Source organism: Eucalyptus grandis, chromosome 1 (assembly GCF_016545825.1).
Source record: "Eucalyptus grandis isolate ANBG69807.140 chromosome 1, ASM1654582v1, whole genome shotgun sequence".
Classification (NCBI taxonomy): Eukaryota; Viridiplantae; Streptophyta; class Magnoliopsida; order Myrtales; family Myrtaceae; genus Eucalyptus; species Eucalyptus grandis.
Window position 1 is genome coordinate 46,149,513 of NC_052612.1, and position 12,171 is coordinate 46,161,683.

The window sequence follows — 12,171 nt, forward strand, 5'->3', positions numbered from 1 at the left end:
TCAATAATGGAAGACGTAAACGTTGTACTCCACAACCGCATCGCCTGTCTGGAGATCGAGCGAGTGTGTCTTCGCCTGAGCGTACCCGCGCGCGAACCGGAAGAGCCTGCTCCCGCCGACGATTGGCATCTCCCTCACGCCGGAGAACACAGCGTTCCGGCCGAGTACGCTAAGCGTGCTCCCGTTGTACTTCCCTTCAGTGAAGAAGTAGTTCTGCACCATCAGCAGGCCGATCTCGCTCAGCGATGCGTACGCATAGAGTCCCTGAGCCCGGCCGACGATCTTGGAGCTCAATTCTGGGCCCTCGGTCAATGGGTCGTCGATCATGACGACGGCGCCAAACGCTGTGGTGGACGTGTTGGTCATCTTGGCCTCGGCCACGCGCACTGCAGTTGGGTTGCGGCCGCTCACTATGTCGTGGAAGTAGAAGTGGAGGTGGCTCAGCTTCTGCTTCTTGAGGCCAAGCTCTTCCGGAAGCAAGCTTCTTGAGAAAGTGTGAGAATTTGCGGTAAATAAAATGGTGGAAGTGAAAAGGAGAGAGGAGATGATGAGCTTTGCGGTGCAAAGAGCCATATCGGAGACAGAGTGATGTCAAAAGGGCGTTGTTGTTGATGAACAGAGATGTTTTTCTCTCTTCCTTACATCTTTACCGAATGAATACGAAAAATATATAGCTGTACGTAGAAAAAATTACCAAAGCTATTGCACTATTTTAGGCTAATAATCTGGAGACAGAGTGATGTCAAAAGGGCGTTGTTGTTGATGAACAGAGACGTTTTTCTGTCTTCCGTACAACTTTACCGGATGAATACGAAAAATATATAGCTGTACGTAGAAAAAATTACCAAAGCTATTCTAGGCTGTGCACTATTTTAGGCTAATAATCTTGTTGATCCTCAAGATGATATATACTCCATATCATGAAGCTCCTCCACCAATACTTGCTTTAACTATTGTAAAATTATTTTCATAAACTAGTGAAACTATCATTGTTCCGTGTCTATTCCTTGCTATCTCATCCTTTGTCCATTCTCTATAAACTATATCATACACTTGCCACTAACCAAAACAATAACTAATACCAAAATCATGCTTCCACATGCACACATCCAAATTTTTTTTAACACCTATATAAATTAAGAAAGTCCCAATTTTTGAGCCCAAACTCAAAATATTCACAACATATTTCCCAACAGACTTCTAAATCAAGGCACGAAATCTTGAGGACAGTAATGAGAGCATATGAACTATCTCACATCTCGATAACTCATCCATAACTGTAAAAGATAATTGGTTCTCGTAAGCTGATATGGTCGGGATGCCAAGTCGAAGTGCAGAGCGAACAAGAATAGGAGCCAGGATGACGTAAATGCAAAAGATATACGAGGCTTCGTGTTGCTGAAGTAATTGGGTGACATCAGACACGATAGGTTAGGATAACGGGCGTTGCAATTCAGCCAGACAAAGAGGCGGAGAAGCAAAAGTCGTTCTCTCATCCCGCTTTGGAGTGGGCCGGCAACGCATCCTGCTTTTATCATTCTACCAACCCGCTTATAACTTAAGAAATCTATGTCCAGTGTCCAAGCTCTAGTAACTGCGAGTTTCTAGCCATGAACAAGAGGAACCTCTTCACATGGCATTATCAAAACTTGCAATATCTTACCCTTTTAGCCACGATTAAAGGGCCGACAGGCTGACTGTCAAGACTATGAAACCTGTATCGATAGGTTGTCTGGGAGGTTTTGTCATATATAACGGCATATAATTCTTGATCCTGATCTACAATGGAGCATCTTCTCGGGATGAGGTGAGCCAAAACTCATCTTAAACAAGCCTGAAGTTTCACACCAGAAGCGCCATGCAGCACAGACATAAATGTTCCACCATCTCCGCACTAATGACAGATGCCAGAGGCATAACATGACTTTCCACATTTAGCAGGTCAAACGAGGTTTTTTAGTATGCATATTTCAAGTAAGAAGGTTAATCACTTCAAGAAGAGAAGAAGGAATCCTGAAAATGAAGCGATTATAATCATGTTTGAGGCCATACTAGCACTGACAATTCGTTGAAGTGCCAGGAAGTTAGAGGAAAGTTTAACACGAAAATGAATACAGATGCACCCACCATAAATCATTTGAGCCGTCCTATATGATGCAAAGTACTAGTGAACTAAATTTTTACTGCAGCATCCGAATGTTGTCCCACTAGTACCGGGGGAAATATATGTCATGTATCAGTGAAGTTAAAAAGGGAAAAATTAGGAAGCCTGAACAAAGAAGAAACATTAAAAATCCTTCAGACGGTGCTAACACTAGACAGTTCATTGAAGCGCCGCAAAGTTAGAGAGGGAAGTTCAATGCAGGCGCTCAATAAATCATCCGAGTCATCATACAAGAATAAAAAGTAACGGTGAACTAAAGTTTTAACTAACATCCGAACCGTTTCTCAATGGTACTGGGCCCTGTAATGGTGAAGGCAACGACTGAAAGAGCTTGTACTATGATTAGTCTTGATGGCGCAACCACATTGTACGCTTTGAGATTCAAGAATCGGCAGAAATGGATGTTAAAATGCATATGCAATGCCAACAACTTGTGCAGCATCTTCCTTTCCTGGCCAGCAAAGAGCATGCAAACATTCTATTCCTTGAATGTAGTGTATTGAAATACACGTAGCAATGGAACACCAACCTATTTTCATTTTTCCAGATGAAATGTGAAATTTGTTTATTACATTGTCCTCATGAAATTTTTTTTCTTTAACTTGAGGACTAGTGCTTTAGAAACCTAGCTTGTAAATCAATCAAGATCCTCACAGATAAATCTTCGCAATAGGGTGATGATTTGGTGGATGACTATCCCATGTATGAAGGTACTGATCGGATGTTCATATTCTCATGCAAATTTTTCACCAGGCTATTATATATGCCTGTACACATTTTCAACAGTGAAACGCCTCATTTTAAAGTTGGTTATATACATCTCAAGTGCATTTGAAGCGGGTCAAGTACGAAGCTTCACTTAATCGTGTAAGCCATGCTGCCCGTAATATGGGGGTGGAGGGGGGGTGGGGTTTGGAAAGTTATGCTGTCAAGTGAGAAGAGAACCTTACGACGAACTATAGCCAAGACAGACTCAGAACTACTACTTTCTCAAGTGTAATTACTAAAGCCAAAACGTTGATTGAAGCAGACAAAATCCTATGAAGATAATCCTCCAAATTTATGGGTAAGCGAACAAACAAAATATAAAGAAACTGCCATCGGACCAAGTTGCTGGTTATGTACCATAATGTGATCCTACAATGTAAATCAATGTCAAAGTTCATAATACTCTGCTGCATAGGCCAACTATGAACAAAAGGCAGGGCAATGGACTAACTAGATTGAAGCAGAACAATTACTGATGAAGGCTATGAGGCAGGAGGAACAGTTAAGTCCATGCAATGCGTCGAAGAGCAACTTCAATGTACTCAAACTACTCGTGAAAAAAACCATGACGGGGGCCAATTTGATCCATCACAAAGCAACTCGCAACTCCCCTCATCTTCATCACTAGGCTGGAAATAGTCAAGCCAAGAAGCACGAAGGATCACTTGCTGCACATCCGCACCATTCAGTTTGACAGAAACCCCAGATGCTGCAGAGAGCAGCACTCGTGCGCTGGAACTCACATGATCTCAAACATTACTCCACAGAAGGAAAACTAGTACTTGATACATTAGTGTTAGGGGTGTGCAAAGGAACTGGGAACCGCCCGGAACCGGAATGAACCGCCCAAGAACCGATAGTTCGCATAGGGATCGGTTTGGTTCCCGGTTCCAATTTGCTAGAACCGGTGAGTATTGGTTTGGTTCCTGATTTGGAGCATGGAACCGCCTATCTAGACCAATATATATTACTTAGTTATTTTGTAGTTTTTCGACCGATATATATGTACATATATATTTGCAGTATTGGACATTAAGACAAATTTTGTCTCTCGCATGTGGAATAGGATTAAAGCCCCTACTTTTTGTTCATTTTAATGATCAATCTACTTGCTTTCTTAGTCAAAACAAAATAAACAAACAAAAAGGATGGAGGAGATCAATTGGAGATGTTCAACCCAAAATTTAAAACTGAACAAACTTTAATGTTTTACATAGAAATTAGGTTCGCCGTGATATTAATTGTTGGATGCAATTTTGGAGGATTTGGGGATTGGTTTCTGTTTCTAAGGTGGCAATTGCCCATCTGGATCATGCTCACTAGGGGTGTGCATGGTTCGGGTGGGCGGTTCCCGGCCTAGAATTGAGAACCGCTTGCTAAGGATCGGTTCCAATTGAAACCGGGAACCACCCGTTATTGCATGGATCCACCCGAGAACTGGACCGCCGGTCCGGTCCGGTTCCTGGGTGGATCCATGGAACCGGTTTCACCAATAATAATATTGTTTTCCAAATCCCGCTATGAGTACTTTTCATATCGAGTAATATTTTTCTTTGAATCGAACTGGCTTAATTAAGGGTACCATTTTTCTTTATTTTATTGAAAAACACTAGCAAAGAAGAGAATTAGGTTTTTTTTTCCTATTTTTGAATCATTTTAGTTGAAATCTAAAATATTTTTTAAATTCAAGATTCTGGATGATTGTCATATGTAGATCATCTTTTCCTTTATCCTCTAGCAAAGCTCAATATCTTACAACATTTGCTTTACTGATTTTTTTTTGTAGAAACAATTCCATCGGTACTCCACATATTCTTGAATATAGTGTTATATGTGAGTCCCAAAAGTATAATTTGAAGGAGCCATTTGTTGAGTTGTTGAAAGGCAACTTACACACTTGACTAAATTGTTATTAAAATATGGAAACCACGAGGGAGATGGAGCCCTAAAATTTAGATTTGCTAATTAGTAATTTTGAAATTTATTTTAATATTAAAAATCAATATATTATTATAATATAATCGGTTCGGTCCGAATGGGCGGATTCGTCCATGGAACTGGGAATTGGACCAGTTCCCTCAAGAACCACCAATTCCGGGCGGTTTCGGTCCGGTTTTGGGCAGTTTGGGCGGGTCTCAGTTACACACCCCTAATGCTCACCCCTAATCAATGCCATGTGCCTTTCTCTACTCTAGAGATCAAATCTCTCGTGTATTGATTCCTCAGAGGCACCATAGCAGACCCATCTAGGAATGGCCTAGCCCATAATGGCCATGCGGACTTGACATCATCCCAACCTTCCTCCAGTATATCACTAGCAATCCCTTGTGAGTGCCACATGCACTGTTTTTTTTTTTGGATTCATTTTGGCGGGTGTTGACACCTAAATTTTTGGGGTTAATTTTTTGTTAAATAAAAAAAATAATAAAAAAAATCATAATCACATGGCATATAGTTTAGGAACATTTTTGTTTATTGGACTGACGGCGAGTGCAAAATTTTTCACATATTCGTTGGGATTTTCATATATTTAGGCAATATACACCGAGGGATGTATTTTGGACGGAAAGGAAATTCTTGAATGAAATATTGGAAAAAACACAAAAAAATATTGCACGTGGTGGGATGATATATTCAATAGTATTTTGCACGAGCAAAATTGGCAATGAAATATACCACGGAGATACAATTTTTTGGTGTATAAAAGGAGTCACGTACGGTGGGAGAAAGCAGAGGCCACACATTGATACATACGGCACACAGAGAAAGGTCGGCAAACTTTATTCTCAAGAGCACATAGAGATACACGTGAGTCGGGAAACAAAGAGGAGAAGTCCTGCACATGGACCAAGAGAAATCGTGAGTGCAGAACTTGAATAATGCTCACGGCCAAAATAGGGAGAACACGTGTTCTGCCACAAAGAAGATGGCCACTTTCTGATCACGTGGATAGGGAGAAGAAAAGGCTCGGGGAATTTCACCACAAATCTTCCTCGGTCTTAATCTCTTGTATCGTGTCCAACGAAGTTCCAGCGGTGAACTATCACACATTGAGAATCCAGTCCAGTGTTGACGAGATCCGGAGCCACCTCGTGAACTATCATAGCTCGCCATCGCAGGGTTAACCCGCAAGTCCACTAACCGCTGCTCGCCGTCCCGAAGAACCTGTTACCACTCGACACCGTCCCGACAAGTTGTTGCTGCCCATGCTCGCTATCCCACAACATCAACAACGCAAAGAGCTGCCGTGTCCCTCCTCGGCGAAGTCCGATAAGATCTAAGCCCCATTGACGAAGCCTGGATTTCCTTGAGACAAACCAAGCACATTGGCGCCAGCAATTTTCCCCCAAGACGCTTGCAGCTTCCTGATGAACCCCCGCTCAGCACAGAGACGTGAAGGGAACACGACACATGAAGGACGGGATATGTGATTCATGCCTTGGCTTCTTCTTTGATTAAAATCTTGCCATGTGACTTTTATTTATTTATTTATTTAAGCATAGTCTCATGAATGATCCCATATTTTGATCATCACCATATTGACGTCCTCCCCCATTTTTGCATTCTGCAACACACGGACACATATATGTGGACATAGCAGAGGGTCTTAGTGGACAAGAGACGGCCGTGAAGAGGATTGCACGGAAAAAGGCTCGCGGACGATCGTGAGGACTTCGGGCACACCAACAAAAATCCTGCCTTATCTCACCGAATTCTCACCGCAAGCCCCTCCGTGGACGACTGCCATCCACCGCCCTGTTGCCCCGATTGCGATCCCTATCCGATTGCGCAAAGTCCACATTTGGAAGCCAATATTTGGATTAGGTAAAATTTTTATCTAATTTGATTTCCGAATATTCCGTTTCTTTATTTAAAATATCTCGATGCGCATGATCGAGGTTCATGATATATAGTCATATTTGCAATTCGAGTTGCCTCTCAAATTAGGGATTGATAGTCCGATTTTCGCGCCTGAAATCCGACTCACAATCTCTTGCAAAAATCGACAATCCAATCTTAAGCCCGAGATTCGATTCACGATTTATTTTTAAAATTGGCCAACCCGATCTCATGCGCGAGATATGGTTCGTCAATTTGTGAATATCAATCATATCTTATCCGATTTGCTGTCATGTTGGTTGAATCAATTTTATTTTTGTAAAAGGAAAAAAAAAATTGAATTAGGATTGGGTTGGTTTTAGAATATCTCTTGTTATCTTGCATATTTAGAGTAGGGATTCTATTTCGAATTTGTTAAAAAAATAAAAAAAAATAAAAATGCATGCATTTAGGATATTAGTTTTAAATTTGAATTGCACGTTTAATTATTTGACAATTTTTAAGTTTGAATTTCATAAAAGAAAAAGAAAAAGAAAATAGAATTATGGCATTCTTTGCACGTCATTGCATATTAGGGTAGATTGCATACTTATTAAGAAAATAAAAATCATGTGCATGCCATATAGAATTAGGTTCATGAAATGCACGTCATTTACTGATTGTTGCTAGGTTCATTTAATTAGAAATTGCCCGTCATTAGGATTAGGTCATTTTGGTTAATTTAGATTGCATATTTAGTTACTGTATGTTCATTAAGAAAACAAAAAAAAAATTTACTTTACTCATTCATTTAGTTTAGGTCATATTGCCATGCTGTATTATTTCATACTAGATTATTAGCATGCATCGCATGATTCTCATTAAATAAAGTGAAAAACAAAAATTGAGTGATGGCATGTTAATTAGAAATCATATCTAGGATTGCTGATGTGAATTCTGATTTAACATTGCAGATACTTTCGTTGCTATGAGGTAAGTTCTACAATTTATTCATTTGCTTTCTTGAGTGTTGAATTGGTGGTTTGCGCACTCGAATGGTCACCTCATATGTTAGGGAATTAAAATCAATTCAAGCTGCTTGCCAAACATTTTTTCAAAAAATAAAAGAGAAAGGTACCGAAAGGGTATTAGAGAAATCTAGCGTAACCAAGTTCCCGAACTCATAAATCTTTGGTTCGTAAGAGTAAAGTAAATCTCCCGTTACTTTGCTTGGGTTTCTAATCCACCCATCAAAAATAGATTAGTGGCGACTCCTAACTAAATATCATTTGCATGTTAAAAACTTGAATCTAAGTCGCAAATTGGTATGGGCTTGGGAGAGTCTGAACTAAGTTATACTTAGTAGTCCATTAGCCAAACCCTAGGTGGTTCACACTCGAAAAAATTGGTCGCAACAGCGGGCTGTACTAAACTCACTACATATCACACCATCGGCGGCTTGCCTGAAGGTCGTCTTTCTCTACTACCAATCGGACGTCGTTGTCACTAGCAAGTTAAGGCCAAAAACTTGACTTTACTAAACAAGTGAGAAAAGTCATTTTTATTTAGTCAAGTGCACAAAATACAATCAAAAGTTAGCACGCATTAGAAAGCACTTCGAAAGGCATCAACTGCCTTCTAATTGATAGCACAAGCGTGCTGGCACTCAATTAGTAGCGTTGGCACATCATTTGGCTCCTCGGCTTACTTTGATTGCAAAGACCTTTTCCTTGAGTGCATATCTTGGCAACACAAAATGAGAGTTTCGCTCGTTATGGGACCTGACCAAACATCTCAACGACACATCAAAGAATTTTGTGAACAAACTTATCTCTAAATCATTGAAAATCACCCAAAAAATTGTTCCGAAAGTCAAATAGATTCAATTTTTGCTAGTCAAGTCCTAAAACTTTCAATTTTATCAATTAAGTTTTAAACATTTTGAAAATTTGCCAATCAAGTCTATCCTATTAATTTTTAATCGCAAATTGCTAAAGTTGATTATTTTTAATGTTTTAAATGAATTTTTTTTTTCTATTAAGTCCAGTGAGGTTGCAAACCCTTGCCTAGACTTGGTGAGGTTCAAAGCCCTCGGTTGTGACTGGTGAGGGTCTATCGGCTCTTGCCTATGATAGATGATGGTTTGTCACCGGGCTTGGAAGAAAGAAAAGAAAATAAATTCAGAAAAAAATTCAGAAAAAACTCCAAAAGATCATAAAAATTATTCACGCTAATGCTAGACATGTCATGTTGGGTGTGGGTTAGTGATTTCCAGCTTAAGTAGTTAGACGGACTCTATTGGTAAATTGCCAAAATATTTATAACTCATTTGACAAAATAAAAAGACTTAAGACTAGTTTAACAAAAATGTAGTAGGTCCAGGATGTTTTGGATAATTTTCCTTAAAATTAATAGCTCTTGTTTTCCCATGTATCATCTATAACACAACCATCTTTTGTCAACTTCAAATAGGCTTTTGAATTCTTTAGCTCCCTAACCAATCACAGTAGATCTTCGTGTCCGATTGCATGGCAACTGGCATTATATTTACACGAGGACCATCGAAATTCCTCATTTGAGCGCATTTTTTTTCGTTTGTTTCTCGAGTAATGCTTGAATTTGCGGGTTAGAGTGGCCATATTTTCGTAATTCAACTCTTCGTTAAATGACAATTTATTGGCAGAGATGATGACGGACGGGACCGACCCATTAGCATGAGATCTGCAAAAATTCTATGCTTGGCCTGAAAGAAGGAAAAAAATGGCATCCAAGCTTGGCCATCTCCCCACTTTTTCTCTGGTCCCCCAAAAAGTTTACATCACGAAGAAAAGCTACCCTGAAAATTCGTGCCCAGTGGGACAGGGGACCAGCTTCTTCCTTTTTCCTTTTTGGCCTATTTAACGAGAATATCGTCTACATTTACTTGGACCCGTATCGGTCCAAATAGGGGGTTCTAAATTTCGCCATTCCTAATTTGACAAAATTTACGGTGTATTTGCAAATTTCTTTCATCAATGAATTACACTTATTGACATCACTCGCACCAAATTTTTAATCAAATGTACAGTGAATGATACTCGTAATCCATCAACCAAATTTCTACGATTAAACGATTTCTGGCACACCTCTTTCGTGTTATTTGAGAAACTGATCTGTGTATATGGCATAAGATGTATTTGTTTCAAAAGGCAACCTCGGATTCGGCAAAGATTTGACTTGCTACTAGGGGTGTGCAAAAGAATCGGGACCTGCCTGGATTGCTCGAAACCGGACCAGAGCCGCCCGGAACCGGTGGTTCTTGAGTTGGAACCGGAACCTGGACGGCTCCTGTTCCATGTGCAGATCCATCCACCTGCCTACTCGGACCAGACCAATTATATTAAAATAGTATATTAATTTTTAATATTAAAAAAATGAAATTACAAATTAACAAACCCAAATCAAATAATTAAAAAATTAATTAAAATGGAAAAAAGTCCAAAGCACACCAAATGGAGAGGCGCTGAAGCTAAAAGTCCAAAGTGTACCTTGGCAAAACGACAAGCAATTGGTGGGCAAAAAGCAAGCACGTGAAAAAGCAAGGCTGCGGGAGGAGGAGAAAAAGAATAGGTCAGGCGGTGAAGAACAGTTTAGCACCAACCCTACAACTTACGTAACTCGAATTTTAGGAACATAACATCATTCAAATTGAAATTATTTCATGGGAGTAATTAAAGGAAAGAAGCCTGAGTGCTAGAGAGTAGCAAAAGAATAACAAGGTCATTCAATTTTTTACCAAAAATAAAATGTAATAGTTGGATTTGAACATGGAACAAAAGTCCATGTACCACATTTAAAAAATTAAAAAGTTTAGAAATTATATTGTATATTGAGTTAAAGCTTTCAGGACCACATTGTATATTGGGCCAAAATTCGATAACCACTTTGTCTCATTTACTTGATTGAGTGAGTAACGTGGTCACTCAATTGCATACCAAAGATAAAATGTAATGATCGGATTTGCATGATATACATTTTTAATAATTAAGATTTTCGTATGTAATGAGTCATGAGCCTTCTCGATTGTCGGCGACCATCCATAAGCAAGAGCTGGCGAGGCTCGCTCTGTCCAGGTTTGACTAGGGTTGACCTTGTTGGCCTTGCTAGCTTCGGGCAAGGCTCAACAAGCCTCACTAGGGGTGTCAACGGTTCGGTTTTTTTGAAAAATCGAACCGAACCGAACTGTTAGGAAAAACTTCAGAATCGAAATTTTGGTTTGGTTTTTGGTTTTCAGCTTTTAGTTTTTGGTTTTGCATTTTTTTTTTTTTTTTTTTGTTGTATATATTTTTCATTTCTAAGAAATAAGCTCTTATCGGTTTGTTAGTTCAGTTCGGTTCGGTTAACCGATAAAAAAAATTCGATTTTTAATGAGAATGGAATCGAAAAAGCCGAATTTTTTGATTCGGTTCGATTTCGGTTCAGTTTTTGACACCCCTAGGCTTCACCGGAGGCCAGCAAGGTCTCGTCAAGTTTGGCTTGCGTTGCTCCATTCGAAGCACAGCCCATTTCGCTGGTCTATTGCTCGAGACTTACCATTGGCCCTTGCTTCGTTCGTGTTTTCCAGCATCGGCTTCAGTAGGTCTCCTCTAAGGTAAGTCGACTTGTGACCATTTTATATAGTCATTTAACTCTACGATAAATTGCATGTTATTTAGTAATTAACCTTTAGGGCGTGTGAATTATTCTTAATTATTATATTGCATTAATCAAGGTTGACTTTTAATCCGAAAGGTCGAATCCCTGGTATTGCCTCACGCACTGTCCATGATTTTATGTATGTGATTTGAGTAAGTTGTGAAATGTACTGAAATAATGTCTTTGAATTTTGATAGTAAGCTTGGACAAGACTTATATCTTGGTACCTCGTAAAATTTAATAATCATCACGTAAGTATAGCGCATCACATGTTGCATGCATCTGTAGAGCTTAAGCTGCATTCACAAGATATCTTTAGGGCCATGTATAATGACTTTAGAACCCATATGGACTTAGGACAGTGTTCAGTTTGCATTCATTAATAAAATTAAAACAGTTAAATGTGCGGAATAGTAAGTTGAGGAATATGTGTGTATTTCGATGTGTCATTAAATAGGCTTTATGAGACGATTTCCTAAAGTAACATATATCAATCATGATATGTACAATCAAAGGAGATTCGTGAAATTTTAATTGATATAGAAAATCAATAGTAATATTACAATTGTTTCTAACATATGATAATATTCTATGAAAAATCTAAAGAATCTCTACTATAATATCACTAACAAAAAACAAATAAAAATTGTCTGTGGTCTATGCAAGAATCTCTCTAATACCGGAAATAATTAATAGAAAAAGCTTAAAGAGGCGAGCAGAGAATACGGCCATGAATAAGATCAAGA

The 12,171-nt window shown here is 39.2% G+C and overlaps 1 protein-coding gene across 1 annotated transcript; it reads right to left on the minus strand.

Annotated features, from left to right (window-relative positions):
- LOC104414772 (dirigent protein 22) lies at positions 1-573 on the minus strand. The gene has a single exon (XM_010025939.2). The coding sequence runs from the start codon at positions 571-573 to the stop codon at positions 1-3; it is 573 nt and encodes a 190-aa protein (XP_010024241.2).
- Positions 574-12,171: the final 11,598 nt, after the last annotated feature.

Excerpts from the sequence above, each read along its gene's own strand:
- LOC104414772 (XM_010025939.2), bottom strand. The coding sequence starts at position 573 with ATGGCTCTTTGCACCGCAAAGCTCATCATCTCCTCTCTCCTTTTCACT.